Source organism: Bos indicus x Bos taurus, chromosome 1, assembly GCF_003369695.1.
Source record: "Bos indicus x Bos taurus breed Angus x Brahman F1 hybrid chromosome 1, Bos_hybrid_MaternalHap_v2.0, whole genome shotgun sequence".
NCBI lineage: Eukaryota > Metazoa > Chordata > Mammalia > Artiodactyla > Bovidae > Bos > Bos indicus x Bos taurus.
The window spans coordinates 150,917,272-150,934,544 of record NC_040076.1 but is presented as its reverse complement, the minus strand read 5'-3'; the positions used below and the strand labels follow the sequence as shown (position 1 = coordinate 150,934,544).

Below are 17,273 nucleotides of genomic sequence, written 5' to 3'. Positions count from 1 at the left end.
AATGGAACTCAAAACACGGGCTGAGTATAAAATCTGTACTTTGCGGATCAGGGTGCAAACCATATTCTAGGAAATGTTCTGTTGCTGACCTCAAAGTCATTCAGTTACTATATTAACATCAAAGATCATGCAGCCTCCAAATGTCGAAATGTTTGAGATGCTATCTTCCCTTTTTCTGTCTGTTTCTGTTTAGTAACCCTAAATGACTTTTGGTCTGCAGATGTATGCAAGCCGGACGCTTCTTGCGATCAAGCCAGACCACCCCCTGTGCCATCTTACGTGGACGCTGCTTTCCTTCTGGACGGCTCCCGGCATGTGGGAAGTGCAGAATTTGAAGACATACGAGGATTCTTGGGGGCGCTGTTAGATCACTTCGAAATCACCCCAGAGCCCGAGTCCTCTGTCACCGGAGACCGGGTGGCCCTATTAAGCCTCAGTCCCCCTCACTTCCTACCCAACACTCAGAGGAGCCCTGTTAGAAGCGAATTCAACCTGACCACCTACAAGAGCAAACGCCTCATGAAGAGACACGTGGAAGAATCCGTTCAGCAGCCAAATGGAGATGCTTTTATTGGTCACGCCCTCCAGTGGACTCTGGACAATGTCTTCTCAAGGACACCCAATCTGAGAAGGAATAAAGTCATTTTTGTGGTATCTGCTGGGGAAACCAGTCACTTGGACAGGGAAACCTTAAAGCAAGAATCCTTGAGGGCCAAGTGTCAAGGTTATACCCTGTTTGTGTTTTCCCTTGGGCCTTCTTGGAATGACCAGGAACTGGAAGATCTAGCCAGCTACCCTTTGGATCACCACTTGATCCAGCTTGGCCGCATTCATAAGCCTGACCACAGATACGCTGTGAAGTTTGTGAAGGCTTTTATAAGCTCAGTCAGGCGTAAGTCATAAAATCATATTCTTTCTTGCACATTTCAGTATATTTGGGATTCCCCAAAGAAGGGCTGATGAACTGACATGGATTCTTGGAAGCCTCTGTCTTCAAGGGCACTGCAGGGTGAGAAAGGAAAACAGGGAATGATGGATGGTGCAGGGAGGAAGCCTATGATTTCTAAGCATTGAATTCTCTGGCTCCTCTTTTTTATGCCTCTGGTTTCTATGGAGAAGCAGTCATAACAAACAGCTACTCACACATCTGTAGTCACAGCCGGGATACTAGCCACAAAGTAGAAACGCTTGCCATATAACATTATCACGCTGCCCTTTGATGGAAAGTTTGACCAGTTAACACTCCGAGAGAGAGCTAGAGAAAAATTCAACAATCCTTGGCTTTGCTTTTACAAGTTCTAAAGGCAGAGTCTGAAGTTTTAGGAGGTACCACTTTACATGTCAGAATGAAAGATGCATCCTTGCAAAACTTTCTTAGCTTTGTTAATGATTCTTTATGACGCCAGTAATTAGTGTAACTGTTGCCCATAAAAAAAGAAACATGGGTTATATTTCTTGGCAGGAGCTTGTCTCGAAAGTTTGCAATTCATTTTGAATGCAGCAGGATGGATTCAGAGAAGCCTGGTCCTGATATGGCTATGGAGGTCGAAAAGCACTGTCAGACTTCTGATGATTTTACTTTTGGAGTTCAGACAAGGGAAAGCGGACATGCAGGCTAAAGGGCACCCAGTGCCACATCCTAGGTCGCAAACTTGTCACTGACATTCACCGTGAGACCAGCTAAGGCTGCAGCTGCAAAGACCCTGACTGGTCAGGGCCGGGGAGGTCTGAGGGGCCTTGGGGAATAGTCGTGGGGCTGATGCCGTGTCCTCGAGTTCTCTACTACTCGAGGAGTGAGTCTAGGACCAATGTCCCAGCATCTCCTGGGAGCCTGTGAAAAATGCGGACTCTCCCGCCCCACCCCAGACATTTTGTTCCAGAATCTGCATTTTATCAAGATCCCCAGTGATTCCTATATACATTATATGGTTTGAGAAACACTGATGCACGAGGCATATGCTCCTAGAATAAAATTTCTGTGGATTGGGTTCTGGAATAGGAACCAGAAAGAAGAGCTGGGAAAATGAGGGGGAAAAAATAAGTGAAGGCCAGGGGTCGTTTGGAAAGAAGAACTCATGAGGCATTTGTAAGGGTAAAACAGAAGAGCACCTTGAAACTCAGCCACTGAAAAGCCACTGACTCTGTTTATTAGCATTCCCCTCCCCCTCCTTCCTTCTCCTCTCTGCAAACGTGTTCTCCTGTCCTTCAGATCAGATCAGATCAGATCAGTCGCTCAGTCGTGTCCGACTCTTTGCGACCCCATGAATCGCAGCACGCCAGGCCTCCCTGTCCATCACCAACTCCTGGAGTTCACTCAGATTCATGTCCATCGAGGCAGTGATGCCATCCAGCCATCTCATCCTCCGTCATCCCCTTCTCCTCCTGCCCCCAATCCCTCCCAGCATCAGAGTCTTTTCCAATGAGTCAACACTTCGCATGAGGTGGCCAAAGTACTGGAGTTTCAGCTTTAGCATCATTCCTTCCAAAGAAATCCCAGGGCTGATCTCCTTCAGAATGGACTGGTTGGATCTCCTTGCAGTCCAAGGGACTCTCAAGAGTCTTCTCCAACACCACAGTTCAAAAGCATCAATTCTTCGGTGCTCAGCCTTCTTCACAGTCCAACTCTCACATCCATACATGACCACAGGAAAAACCATAGCCTTGACTAGACGAACCTTTTGCTTGTGGCTTGCAATGTTCCAGACCCTGAATTACAAGTGTCTGCTGATCCCAAATAAACCCATTTTCATGGAAAAGCAGAACAGAAAACACCTTGAAAGACTGAGAAATTTGTCAAGAAACACTCCTTATAAGGCAAAAAGTTGAAAGGAGGTTAAGATGGAATTTACTTCCCTGGCCCCACAAAATTCTTAGTGGTGTTTCATGGTAACGAGTCAAACTATATGATTAGATAAATCACCACCCAGGGAAAGGGGAGGAGATGCTTTAAGAAGAATTACTTGGGGTGGGTGAGAAATATATAAAGTGCTTGTGAAAAACTATAGTCATGACACCACTTTTCTAAAAAGTATCTAGAAATCTCCAACATTTATTTTTTTGTGTGTGTAATAAAGTTTTATTAAAGTATAAAGGAGATAGAGAAAGCTTCTGACATAGGCATCAGAAGGGGGCAGAAAGAGTACTCCCCTGCTAGTCTTCAGCTGGATGTTATACAGTCACTGCTGCTACTGCTGCTAAGTCGCTTCAGTCGTGTCCGATTCTGCGCAACCCCATAGACGGCAACCCACCATGCTCCCCCATCCATGGGATTCTCCAGGCAAGAACACTGGAGTGGGTTGCCATTTCCTTCTCCTAGAAATCTCCAACATTTAAACTATAGCTTTCAAAGTACAAAAAGTTGAAAAGATTTTGACATTCAGTTTAGCTGCTCAGTCATGTCTGACTCTTAGTGACCCCATGGACTGTAGCAGGTCAGGCCTCCCTGTCCATCATCAACTCCCGGAGCTTGCTCAAACTCATGTCCATTGATTTGGTGATGCCATCCGACCATCTCATCCTCTATTGTCTCCTTCTCCTCCTGCCTTCAATTCTGCCGTTAACAGGGTCGTTTCCAAAGAGTCAGTTCTTCGCATTAGATGGCCAAACTATGACTTTGACATAATCATATTCAATCCCACATCCTCCATTCAGAGCAGGCCCCCAGACCCACACGCACCTCTTCAATATTAACACATATGTAGGGGCTTCTCAGGTGGCTCAGGGGTAGAGAATCCACCTGCCAATGCAGGAGATGCAGGATATGTGGGTTCAATCCCTGGGTTGAGAAGATCCCCCAGAGGCAGAAATGGCAACCAACTCCAGTATGCTTGCCTGAAAACTCCCATGGACAGAGGACAGGCTCCAGTCCACGGGGTCACAAAGAGTCAGACACGACTGAGCAAATAGGCACACGGCACATTAGGTACCTACTTTGAGCCACTGACTGTTGAGGGACGGGGTATCAAGAAGGGACCAAAGTAGATCTGGTCCCAACCCTCCCAGGCATGCCCATCCAGCTCCCTAAGTAACTCCTGTTTATCCCGCTACTGTGACAGAATTGGCTACCAGACACAATTCACAGAATAAACATATTTTCTAAGCAAAACTACTACTGACAAAAGCTATTGCTGATACTTAGAGTGAAGACAGATAACGAAAAATCAGATGCGCATAAAGGAAACACCCCAGTCTGGGCCGTTCAGTCTAGAAGCACACAGCTCAGTCTGCAACAGCAGCTCAGGAGATGGTGCTGGGTCACAGTCCAGGACCAACTTGTAACTACGGGGACCCAGGATCACCAGGAAGAGGTTTAATCATGTTTAACATACAATTAAATTAAAGGCTTCAAGGAAATAAATAGTGCAATTTTAAAGTTTCTCATCAAAAAAAGGCTTTTTAATGTTTTAAATGGTATCGGAATAAGCATGCTTTAGTATTATGAAAAAATAATATATTTCAGATGAAATGAATCATAATGAATTAAACCCAAAATGGACCACAGTTACTGTTGCTGTTAATGATGCAGAGAACATAAAAGGAATATCCTTTTCCCTTTGCAATTTGGCATTTCAAAGGAGCAAATAAAAAATAACTATTCTGATTAGTTCAGGTCAGTTAGAGGCCAGACTTTTAGGATGGGCTCATGATTTCTCCTCTAATGTTCAATGGACTTTGGGAGCTAAGAGCATCTTACTGAAAAGTAAGTTGAATTCTCTACTTATACATTTGGCCGTCGTGACTTTTCTCAGCCTAGTTTAGAGACTCCATGAGAAATCTGCTTTCATCTCACGTGGCCACCCTAGTTGGTGTCTTTCTTTCATGGGTGTTGAGTACAGTGATGTGATGCTTTGCACGCAAAGCAGATTGCGGTCATGTTCATTGCTGTGAATAAGAGTCTCCTCACAGATTTTCTTTTTCTTCCTAGGTGCAATCAACAAATATCCACCAATAAATATCAAAGCAAAGTGCAACAGACTCAGCTCTATGGAGCCGCAGCAGCACCCACTCCAGTTTGTGCGAAGGTATAAACCTGCTTGGTATTTACTCGAACAATGAATGTGCCACCCTCTTCCCCTCCTTCTTTTCTCCCTCTTCCTCTATGCTATTTGGACAAAATATATCACTATGTGATAATAAGACATAAGTTGAGGGAACAAGAGATAATAAAAAACACCAGGTTGATCTGAAAACAGAGTTTTTTAAAACAGAAAATCTAATTGTTGAACTAAAACAACCAAAGGGACCCCCCAGTGGCAATGAGCAGACCAAATAACCAGATCTTGGTTTCTACGTATCATTTCCATTGAAAGGAATCAGGGTTTCTTCCAGAAACAACTAATCCTAGGCTGTAACAGGGAAAGTACAAGGTGAGCCTGGAATATTCATTATGCCAGAAAGCAAGAAAGTAGCAAAATAATAATAATAATAACAGTCATGTCACAAGGGCAAATGAGTTGTCTTGAAAGGGTTTACCACTGGCAGGATTTTGGACTATTTGAACATCAGAAAGAATAATGATGGTCGTGGATTACAGCACTGAATTTTAAAAATCCACAGCTCTATGTAGAGACCCAAAAAGAAAGGAGGGGAGGAAATGTTATTTTCTTATACAAGTATGCTAGCTAATAAATGAAGAAGTGGTAGAATGAGAAAACCAGGAGCTTGTAATCCCTGCTGTAATAACTGAGTCAGGCAAGAATCAAGGAATGCTAAACCCAGCCCCAGAGAAGCCTTCCCACACTTACTAATTACAAACAAGGGATGGTAGCCTTTCCTGCTGAGGTCTGGCCACACCTACTGTGACCAGGATCTGATACTATGTATCTCCTGAGGGGAGGCAGGGGAGACACAGTATCAAATGTGGGATTCTGGAGGGAGAGCTTTGACCCAACTCAAATAATGAGGAAACCACCAGACAATTCCAGAATGTGGAGGGTCCTTCAAAACAGCAGGCCTGTCTTCTTTCTAGGTGTCAACGTCACGAACAGCAGAGGCTGTGGGGTAATGTCCTAGGATGGGAGAGACCACAGACAAAATGGCCCGGTGGGGTGGTTGCATCCTAGAGCAGGAAAAAAAAAAGCCTCTATTAATGACATTTGGAGAAATGGCAACCCATTCCAGTACTCTTGCCTGGAAAATCCCATGGATGGAGGAGCCTGGTGGGCTACAGTCCATGGGGTTGCAGAGTGAGACACGACTAAGTGATTATAACACTTTCATAAAGTAATACTGAAATATACAAAGTGAAAATTGAAAAAGGAGTAGTTGCTATTAAAATATCATCAGAGCTGGAGATTTTAGTACATCAGTTTGAATAGTTGGGTCAAGCAGACAAAAATTAAAGTGATTTAATCATAAGTAACAAGCTTGAGTAGACTCATATAGAATTCTGCACAGAAAAATGAGACATTCTTCTGAACTTCTTAAATGGAATGTTAATGACTCTCCATCAGGGTAGAGAGTGTACAGATGTCTATTGTGCAGTTTTATTTATAAAGCAACTATCAACAAATCTCTAAGAACTGGCTTCATACAGTCCAAATTGATCACAATCAAGTTAGAAATTCATACATGCAATATTTTCACAGTCCATATGCTTTTAAATCAAAATCACATTTCTAAATAACTAATGAAAAAATTCATAATAAAACTTAGAAATATTGTTAGAACTACATAATAATCAAAATACTACATGCCAAAATTTGTGGGATGCTTGCTTCAGAATTCATATTTCAGCAAAGTTCATAGTTCCAATTCTCGTGTTAGGGGAATGTCTTTACAAACAATGTTATATTAGTTTCGGGTATGCAACACAGTGATTCAACATTTGTGTACATTACTAGATGATCACCATGACAAGTCTAGCTATTCTCCATCACCACTTAAAATTATAACCATATTATTGACTATATCCCATTTCGGTATGTTGCATCCCCATGACTTCTTTATTGTGTAACTAGAGGAGTTTGTGCCTCTGAATCCTCCTCACCTGCTTTGCCCATCCTCCCATCACCACTTAAAATTATAAGCATATTATTGACTATATCCCATTTCGGTATGTTGCATCCCCATGACTTCTTTATTCTGTAACTAGAGGAGTTTGTGCCTCTGAACCCTCCTCACCTGCTTTGCCCATCCTCCCACACGCCCTCCTGTCTACTAACCACCACTTCATGTTGATGAATCTGTTTCTGGGTTTTTTGTTCATTTGCTTTGCTTTTTAGATTCCACATGTAAGTGAAATCATATGGCCTTTGCCTTTCTCCGTCTGACATATTACACTTAGCATAATACTCTCTAGGTCCACCCATGTACAAATGGCAAAATTTCTCTCTTTTCATGGCTGAGTAATATAACATTGTGTATAAATTCCATATCTTTATCCATTCATCTATAGATGGACACTTAGGTTGCTTCCATATCTTGGGTATCGTAAATAGTGCTGCAGTGAACATACATACATCTTTTCAAATTAGTGTTTTCATCTTCTTCAGGAAAATACCCAAAAGTACAATTGCTGGATCATGTGACAGTTCTATTTTTAATTTTTTGAGGAATCTCCATACACTTTTCCATGGTATGTTAGGGAATCTTTTAAACTCTAAAAGCTAATGAGCTAGACATTGCTCTTAAGATGTAATAGAAAATATATACAAAAAAAAATTAAATAACAAGATTCTACCATATAGCACAAAGAACTATATTCAGTGAAAGTTGCTCAGTCGTGTCTGACTCTTTGCAACCCCATGGACTATACAGTCCATGGAATTCTCCAGGCCAGAATACTCGAGTGGGTAGCCTTTCCCTTCTCTAGGGGATCTTCCCAACCCAGGAACTGAACCCAGGTCTCCCACACTGCAGGTGGATTCTTTACCAGTGAGCCACAGGGAAGCCCATTTAATACCCTATGATATTCATAATGGAAAGGAATATTATTTAAATATTATATTGAATATTTAAAAAAGAATGTGTATATATATGTGTGTGTGTGTGTGTAACTAAATCACTTTGCTCTATGCCAGAAATTAACACAACATTGTAAATCAACTATATTTCAATTAAAAACTTTAAAAATACTTCAGTAAAAAAATACTTCAATAAAAAAACAGAAACTAACACAACATTGTAAATTAACTATACTTCAATTTTTTTAAAGATGTAAAAATGTAATTAAAAATAATTTAAAAAAATTTTAAAGTGTTATAGGACAAAAACAGAAATACTCAAAGAATGGAATGAGATTAGAACATACTTTTTAAAAAATCTTAATTTAAAAAATTGCCAGCAACAAAGGCAAAAGTTAGTTATTTTAAAACAATAATATACACATAGATCATATCCTTTGCATGTACAAATATTACTTATTTTTTAAATTAGAAATAATTGAAATCAAGCAGTTAGGAGAGTGTCTCTTTTCAGTGTGAATCACACTGTACTAACACACACGTTCCCCACGTACAGCTGAAGTCAGAGTGCCCAGTCTGAGGCTGAGGCAGACGCCTCCGAGTGTGGCTTCTCTGGATGTGTGGAGGGTGCATCCCTGTGCGGTGACGGGCCGGAGAGCCCTTCCGACCCGGCTCCAGAAGCCGCAAGAAGCCTCTGCCTGGAGGCTGCTCACCTTGCTGGGAGGCAGGGGAACTGTCCAGCAGCAAGCGCTTCTGAAGTAAGGTTCCATAAGCCGGGGCAGTCAGTTCGGGAGGGGCAGGGCTCCCCCTGCTGCGGTGTCTGTCAGTGTGGAAAGGGCCCTCGAGTTTGCATGTGCATCAGGCTTCATATATTATAGATAACTGCAAGGCACATGCGGGAGCCAGCCTATCAAAATTAAAGACATTTTTGGAAAACCTTCCCACCCTGCATATCCTCCTGCTTCTGCACTTTGCCTTAAGATGTACTCAGTTCAGTTCAGCCGCTCAGTCGTGTCCGACTCTGTGTGACCCCATGGACTGCAGCATGCCAGGCCTCCCTGTCCATCACCAACTCCCAGAGCTTGCTCAAACTCATGTCCATCGAGTCGGTGATACCATCCAACCATCTCGCCCTCTGTCATCCCCTGCTCGGATTCTCCTGCATACCTGGAAGGGTGAGATGCCAGGAAACGCAGGGGCATATGGAGGAGACAAATCCACACTGCCGTCGGTGATTCCCTGACAGTGTGTTCAGCCAAGACTCCCCAGGCGTGTCCTGTCATCAAAGGCCGTAATAAAAGGTAACAAGCCACACGGCTGCTTCTGAAACTCCCTGCCGGAGCCTTTCAAGAACTGGGCACACGCAACTGAGGGAGACAAGAATGCCTGGCAGCAAGAGGCCTGGCCACCAGGATGACTTCCTTTGTCCTCAGAATGACTTGCATGAGAAGTAGGTCATTCCACTGTCAGATTCTGAGAAATACAGACAGAAGCTGGTACTTCTCCAAAGGGGAAAAAAAAAACATTGAACCAAATCACAAGCAACCAAGGAAACAGATGCCCATGAGGGAGAGATTGCAGGGCAGCCTCTACATAAGCACCTACATCCACTCAGACAATAAAAGACCAAAAGCCACCTGCCTATTCATCTCGGCAGGCAAGCACCCCTGCCAGACTTAGAAGCGATGGCAGGCCAGAACCAAAACAACTGAACTGTTAAAATAGGCACAGTTACCAGTGCCATGTAAATACACATCTATTGTAATTCTAATTTCCAACATGTGTTTTCTAGATGCACAAAATGTGTGAGATGAAAAGAATTCTTGAAATAAAAGCCATCTTGTCTGCATTTTCCACGCCACCACATCCAGTCAAGTAATAAATGCAGCTTGACTGATTCCTGGTCGTCTGCATAGTTGAAGGAATCTGTGATCACAGGGGAATGAAATCTGCAACTAGCCCCACCCATTTTTCTTTCCCAAGTTTTACTGGAGCTGGGCACAACTGCAAAATGAATGGACAGTATTTCATTCCTGTTTCTTCATCTTGACTACATGCTGTTTAAATTACCCATCAACAAAGGATCCGAACGACACAGAATGAGAGGAAGAAAATCAGCAAGTCTCTATGATTCCTGGAATAATCAAATCATTCTTACTGAGCGCTTAACCAATTATACACTCCATATATGACACAATGGAAAAGATGGAAGATTCAGAGATACAGTGTTTATTATGACCAACCCTATTAAGAATAAAAATACTCGAGGGGGGAAAGTAATATCACAATGCTGTAGAAGGAATTTAACTTTTTCTTAACAAAGAGGGAGGAGGAAGACAAAGACAGCTAAATTTGCTGCAAAAAGGATCGAATACAAAGGGAGAGCGTGAGGCTGGATGAGAGAAAGCAGTGCAGGCAAGGTAAACTCAGCCGTGTGTCCCAGGCCTGAGAGAATGTCCCCTCACTATCGCGGGGCCATGGTTTGTGCATATAGACAGTTACCACTTTGGAGGATTTGAGTTCATAACATTTAGTCTGGAAGTTAACAAGAAAATGGGGCTTCTCTGATAGCTCAGTTGGTAAAGAATCCGCCTGCGATGCAGGAGACCCCGGTTTGATTCCTGGGTCAGGAAGATCCGCTGGAGAAGGGATAGGCTACCCACTCCAGTATTCTTGGGCTTCCCCTGTGGCTCAGCTGGTAAAGAATCTGCCTGCAATGCAGGAGACCTGGGTTTGATCCCTGGGTTAGGAAGATCCCCTGGAGAAGGGAAAGGCTACCTACTCCAGTGTCTGGCCTGGAGAATTCCACGGACCATATAGTCCATGGGCTTGCAAAGAGTCGGACGTGACTGAGCGACTTTCACTTTCACTTTAACAAGAAAATATAGAGAAAAGCACAAGAGGGGAAGGTGTGCAGAAATCGCATTTGCCCTGGAATTGCACCAGGGCTGCCATTCTTGGTGACTGAAGGAGCTTGTTAATCAACATAGCACATTCATGAGAGCACGACAGAAGCCCAGACATGCTGTACACGAGGTGCAGTGGCCTCGGGGTCTGTGTTACAGGACTTATCTGTTGGTCTGATATCTCCCTTACCCGCAACCCTCACTACAGACCAAAGAAGAAAACGTGAGTGTGTGAGAGAGAGAAAGGGGGCAGCAAGATAACTTTCACTTCTTTTTACGGCCTTTACTTACTCATTTTCTAAATCATGATGCTTTTGTGAGAGAGATCGGATTGACAGCTGGACAAAGCAGAAAAATCCAGATGCAGAGGAAGGGACTATGGTGGATGTGGTGAGCGGCTGCCGCTGTCCTCCTGGTCTCAACATTCTGCAGTTCTCACGTATGACTCTTCCGCAATCAAAACACAGTGACCTATGCCACCAGGCCCCTCTCATTTTTAATTTAAAAGTACTCATGAAGAGTTCATAGCTTCCTAACTTCTGCCCCTGGCAACCTGCCCTCCTGCAGCCCTGCACCCGTGCATCCAGGTCTTCTGACAGCATGACGTTCATCCTTTCACTTTCTTATTCCAAATATCCTGAGAGTCCTCCGTAGTTTCCTGGGTAAAAACCTAGTTTCACGGAAGTAACACAGGACTCTTACTCTCAGAAGAATCCGGTTGTAGACTCAGCTCTGCCTCCCACGAGCCCCATACTCATGTCTGAGCAGCTGACACCTTGGGGCTTTGTCTCTCACAGCATTGGTGGTTTGTATTCTGACTTTCCACCTGAAGAAACAAGGATCCCTCTAGTTGAGTGGGCTGCTCAGCTAATAACTAGAGGACCTAGAATACAAGAGTGTTTCAGGACCCACGGCTCTTTCCACGGCCTCCCTGTAAGATAAGGTCGGAAACAGCTCCCTGTCCGTGCTGTCCACTTCTGTTGCCACCAGCTTTCAACTAAAAAAATCTAAAAATTCACTTCCTCTTCACACTACCCACATTTCAAGTGCTTGATTGCACACGGGGCAGCGGCTGCCCGGCCAGTGCAGCCCAGGGGACCTTTCCACCAGCACAGAAAGCTCGATGGGACAGGCTAGGACTTGTGGTCAGCAGCACTCGGCTTCTGACTTCCCCGACTTGCCGGTCTGGCATTCAGGGCCTCTCCAGGTCTGACCCTAGCTCCACTTTTTTGTTGGATTACTCTTGACTCCCAAACACCGGCGTGGCTGCCAGACTGGGCGCTACATCTGCATCCCCCACTGTACCTAACACAGTGCTTTCATTAGAGCGTGAACCTTTGGATGGATGGATGATGGATGGGTGGGAGGGAAACAGGAGGAAAGAAGGGGGAAGGAAGAGGACATCCACGCTTTCACTGGATCAGTACTGACAGCTAACGTGTGCTAAGCACGCCTCTGGTTTCCTGGGGTAACTATAGTGACCAGATATGGCTTCATGACACTTTCCGTCTGGGGTGGTGGGAGGGTGGGGAAATCACAAAGAAGTTTAGGAGTAAAAACTCAGATAGTTGTTAAGTTAGGAAAAAAGTAAGAGCATGTAGCGCTGAGTGTCTGGGGCAGGGACACCTGTACATACGGTGGTCTCTAACGAGGTACCACTCGAACCAAAATCTGGGTGAACAGGAGCCAATCATATGAAGTTCTGGGTAGAACATGCTCCACGAAAAAGAAACGTTGCTGTGAAAGTTATACTTTTGGGCACTTTGACAAGGTGTCTTATTCATCCCCCATTGAATCATCTCAGTGCACTTACCCTGAAGAAGGATAAAGCAAAGAATGGGTCCACAACCATTAGGAAGACAGGTTAATGCTGAGTCCGCTCCAGCTGACACGGTAATATTTATCTCCTATGTTGTCTCTCTGTGTAGCGTTGTTCCTGGGCCACACAGAGCTACCCTCAAAGAAGCTGCATTGCAGAAGGTGAAGTTCTTTCAACACAAAAATTACTTTTCAAAAATAGCAAGAGGCGGCAGAGATGGTACTGTTCAAAATTTTACCAGAAACATATTCCACGTCTTCGAAAATGGAAAAAGGGTGATAAAAGCAGCTCCCAAACAACATGCTAAACGAGGCGCTCCGAGAGTGTAACCTCAGGGAGCGTGGTCAGACTCTGGGCTCAGACAACTGCATTCACAGTCACGACGTCGGGCAACTTTACTTGCATTTCTCCCTGCATCCGAGGCCCAGTCTGAACATGCCACAGGTGGTGGGGCACCGTGCAACTTGACCCCTTGCACTCATTGGCAGTAAGATATATCTTGTGCATTTATTTGACCATTCCTGATAATTCTAGCACTCGGAGACGGGTATGTTCAAGAACTGTTATCATCAAAAGACAGAAAAATAAGAGGAGTGTTGTGAGGTCTCATGGAGATTCGATGTGAAGATAAATGTTGCATCACGTATGCATGTGTGCACACGGGCCAGCGCTCATGCTTTTCAAACTGCATTTCTGCGTCTAGTCCACCTTCTACAGGCCGAGCCCTTGCTTCTCAGCTTAGGACTGATGAGCTCTCATCTACTTAGCCAAAGGTTCATGTTTTGGAAGATCTCAGCATCAACCCTAGAAAGCAATGCTATTTGTATGCCTAACTTTGAAAATCTGACCTCCCACATGATTCTGTTTCAACCCACCTCTGTCTGCCGGGACTGACTGGACCTCCGACGGGCTTGTGCTCGAAGACTTCCTCCACCTTGTGTATTCTTGGCTTGGACAGAAACAGAGGTGAACTTCCCCAGCTCCCAATCCTGTTTAAACTCGCTGAAAATCAACTCATATTTGCTCAGAACATAAGCAGTATTTTGATAGTACTTTTCTGCTTTCCCATTACTGTCATCATCATTATTATTAACTAACCTGCGTACGCTCAGGCAAGAACAGTAAAGACCGAGCACGTCGTGGGTGAAGCTTTGCGTTGCCGGCCAGGTAGCTCCTGTTAATCGTGAGCAGCACCAAAGAGGACAGGCAGAGATCTAAACAGGGCTTAAGTGCACACTGAGTTTGGAAAAGACAAAGGTGTCCTTGTCCTCATCTACAAATTCTCATGGGGGCGCGGGCAGGGGAAATGCAAGAAGAGATCCCTGTGAGCGCCAGCAGGCAAGGCCTTCAAAGTGCATCTCGGGTGGCTCTTTCTTCTCACTCCCATCCAGAGCACACACCGAATTTTTAATCAACTAAACACTGAAGGAGCAGTACTCAAGTTAGACATAAAGTCAAGTTCTCAGAGCCTGCTCCACAGCCGGTCACAGGAGCCTGGCCGCGTAGACGGCCGTGGTCTCCGGGGAGAGGGGAGCCCTGCAGGGGTGGGTGAAGCACACGGCTACGGACACCAAGACCAGCAGGGACCCCGACTCTCCTCTTTATGCCTCTGCTCACAAAACCTGGGGAAGAGCCATCTGCAGTGTTTGCTCCAGATCACGCCTGCCATCCTTCCCCAGGCAACTCCACAGAAACGGCTCCCAATGTCTCCAAAGAGCAAGGAGGTAAACCGTTGTATCCACACTCAGGTAACAGAGAAGAATACAGCACATTGGCCTTCTTTGTGTATCCTAAATGGTGCTTAGGGGTTCAGGAAAAATTCAAGTACTGGAAATTGATGAGCAATATGTAAGAGGTATTTGAATAAAAGGGATTTTCCTGGTTAGCTTTGGATTAAGCAAAAATTCCTTTTCTTGTTGTTTATTGTTGGAAATACTATTAAAATATTATTTGTCTAGCCTCTCTGTATTGGTAAGTACGCCAAACAAATATCCTGTTGGTGATTTGAGATTCTTTTAGCATTTTGCAGCATATTTTTAATCATTAGTTAGTAAGGGGTCTGAAAACATAATGTAAATATTAAGTTCCTTTAAAAAATATTAATCCCTAATATTAGCATTTTTCCGTGATTTCTCTCTTTCTCTTAAAAGGGCAAGTACCACAAACTATAAATTAAATAAAAACCTTTTTAAACCAAGAATCACACAAAATAAGCAGCAATGCTCTTGATATAGAAAATCAAATTAACTGACTATAAAGGACAATTTCTTCTATTATCTCTGCACTGAATATGAGTCAAATGTATTAAAAAACAAACCTATGGATGTCCAAAAGAGATGCAAACTTACTGTGGCAGCAGGCGGTAACACTCAGAAACGATTCAACCAAAGGGCCTTTTTTAAAGCAGTGGAGGGTGGAGTGTTATTTAAGTGGGGAGAGTAAGTCGAAGAAGACGGGGAGAAACGGGCGGTGGCTCCATCTGTCCCCTCGGGATCTCCAAGTCTGTCCCTTTGTGGCTTAGCTAACGGCTCCAGGCTTAAGGCCCCTTTTCAGCCTAAGCTGATGTCTCAAAAACTTCCCCCAACCCCTTCAGACTCTAAACCTGACTTAGTAGCTAGAAACTCTGCCCATGTGGTCTCAGCAGAGCTTAAGGGAAACAGGCTCTGCAACGTGGCAGTGCCCACGTGAAACCTGCAAGTTTGGGCGATCCGCTGGCGCCCGGCCCAGTCCTGACCTGACGGGGCTGCCCGACTGCGTCACTGTTCTCGTGTCTCAACACCAAGGGCACTGAACCCCGTGCCCTGCACTAAGTTAGGTACATAATTACAGAAAGGGAAATTTTTGGCATACTTCTTAAACAAGTATTTTCCCTGGACTCAGGTTATCTGTTCAACTTGGTTTTACAGACTCACGCTAATTTCAAATCAAAATATTTCTGAACACCATAAACCCTTCGGCAAGTGGATGGACAGTGAGATGTGGATGGAGAAGTTCCTGTGCTAACAGTGATCGATAAATTTGAAGGGTTCATTTTAGTGGGGAAGACCAAATTTTGGACTCTTGAAAATATAGATTTTGGCATGTTTTTAACAGCTTAATCTTTTTATTTTTCTCTCTTCGTGCATTTAATAAATAATGCACACTGGATAAAAGCAAGTTGATGGGCCAAGTTTCAGAATTTATAGTAGAAACTATAAAAAAACAGTCATGATGACCAAGAAGAGACACATTTCTCTGGAGCTGACGCACAGGAGATCAAGTCTCCAGGGTTGAACATCTAAGAAGGATGGCTCTCAAACACAAGGGAGGAAAGATGGGCCGGAGCAGGACGAATGCCACAGGAGTGCCTGTGACACGGGTCCACACACCGCTGAAGGTTATTCTGCCCACGTTTATCGTTAAAAACACCAACAAAAACAGACAAAACCCTCTTAAGATGCTTGACTACAGTTTATTGGCTGGTTTGAATAGCATTTTTAATAGCAAAAGAAAAATGCATTTACATTGTAATAGCTTACAACAAACTTTCAACTGTCTTTAATACAAAGTAAATTGAGATCGTGTAAGTCATTTTAAATTCCTTATCTCTGTGATATATACAGTAAGAAAAGCGCCAGATACTGCTGTCTAGCTAATTCCAGCTGAGACACACACAAGGATGCCAGCAAGTTCCTTAGCCACCTTGCATGGGATCTGTTTAATCATGAAATAATAGCCATGATTCTGAAAACTAAGCAAAGGGATCTGCACTCACTCTGTTCTCTAAAAACACTTTTTCTCGAGTCACAGGGTATTGCTGTGTTTTTGCAAATTACACACATCTCCCGGGCTTCACTTCCAAACCTTAACAATGCCGTCCCTAGAGGCGGTCACGATGAAGCCCTGCGTGGTCTGGAAGGTGGCGACGTCCGTGATGATATCGTGGTGGCCCACAGGCAGGGACTCTGGGCCCCTCCGTGGGCCGTCGTCACTCGGTCCCACCTTCTGCTTGTTCTGAATCTCCTGTGTGGTGGTTAAAAGCAAGAAGGCCACAGTCAAAGGCGGGAGCACATCCTGCCGCCTGTCCGCACCCCTCCTTCTAAGGAGCACTGCTCTTTGTTTAGGCTGGCGCTGGTTCGAAGGAGCCACGCTTCACAGAGGCACCGCAGGGGAGTCCAAAGTGAGGGTCTAGGTGTCCAGTCCCTGGACTCCATAAGCACCACTTACAGACATGGAAACTTACAGACAGGCTGATAACCTGTGAGTGCTACCTCTGTCAGCTTCAAAGAACAAAGGGGAAGAACTGAGAGGCAGCGACGACCGGGGCTTGGACACACGTATGTGTCAGACGCTCCAGCCCTCCCAAAGCTCGCTGCCACTCGTGAGTCCCCACACTGCCGCTTACAAGCCGGCTGACCTGAGATGAGCGACTCAACCTCGATGTGCTCAACTTTCTCATTTGCGGAAGGAAGATGATAAAGGCACGGAGTTTTTATAAAGGACCCGGCAAGTGTTCAAAGTGCTTACTTTGGCTCATGTAATTATATGTGCACTTTCTATGTTTATTCTACCTTAGTAAACTCGATTTTAAAAATACAGAAAAGTCAAGAGAAAATAAAATTTTTTTAAATTCAAAGAAATACTGCCACTCTTGGGCAAAGCCAT

At 44.3% G+C, this 17,273-nt stretch overlaps 2 protein-coding genes across 5 annotated transcripts in view; one reads left to right on the top strand and one right to left on the bottom strand.

Moving 5' to 3' along the window:
- COL6A6 (collagen type VI alpha 6 chain) overlaps positions 1-14,586 on the top strand; it is a 177,092-nt gene extending 162,506 nt beyond the window's left edge. For all 3 annotated transcript variants that reach the window (XM_027549059.1, XM_027549043.1, XM_027549052.1), the window contains 3 exons: positions 221-892; positions 4,925-5,021; positions 12,739-14,586. In XM_027549059.1, the coding sequence (XP_027404860.1) occupies positions 221-892; positions 4,925-5,021; positions 12,739-12,958 (989 nt within the window). In that variant the 3' untranslated portion in view covers positions 12,959-14,586. The remainder of the gene's footprint in view (positions 1-220; positions 893-4,924; positions 5,022-12,738) is intronic.
- A 1,474-nt stretch (positions 14,587-16,060) lies between these two features.
- PIK3R4 (phosphoinositide-3-kinase regulatory subunit 4) overlaps positions 16,061-17,273 on the bottom strand; it is an 86,384-nt gene continuing 85,171 nt past the window's right edge. Inside the window, exon 20 of one of the 2 annotated variants that reach the window (XM_027549069.1) lies at positions 16,061-16,631. In XM_027549069.1, the coding sequence (XP_027404870.1) occupies positions 16,461-16,631 (171 nt within the window). In that variant the 3' untranslated portion in view covers positions 16,061-16,460. The remainder of the gene's footprint in view (positions 16,632-17,273) is intronic. The other variant, XM_027549073.1, reaches the window with a different exon arrangement.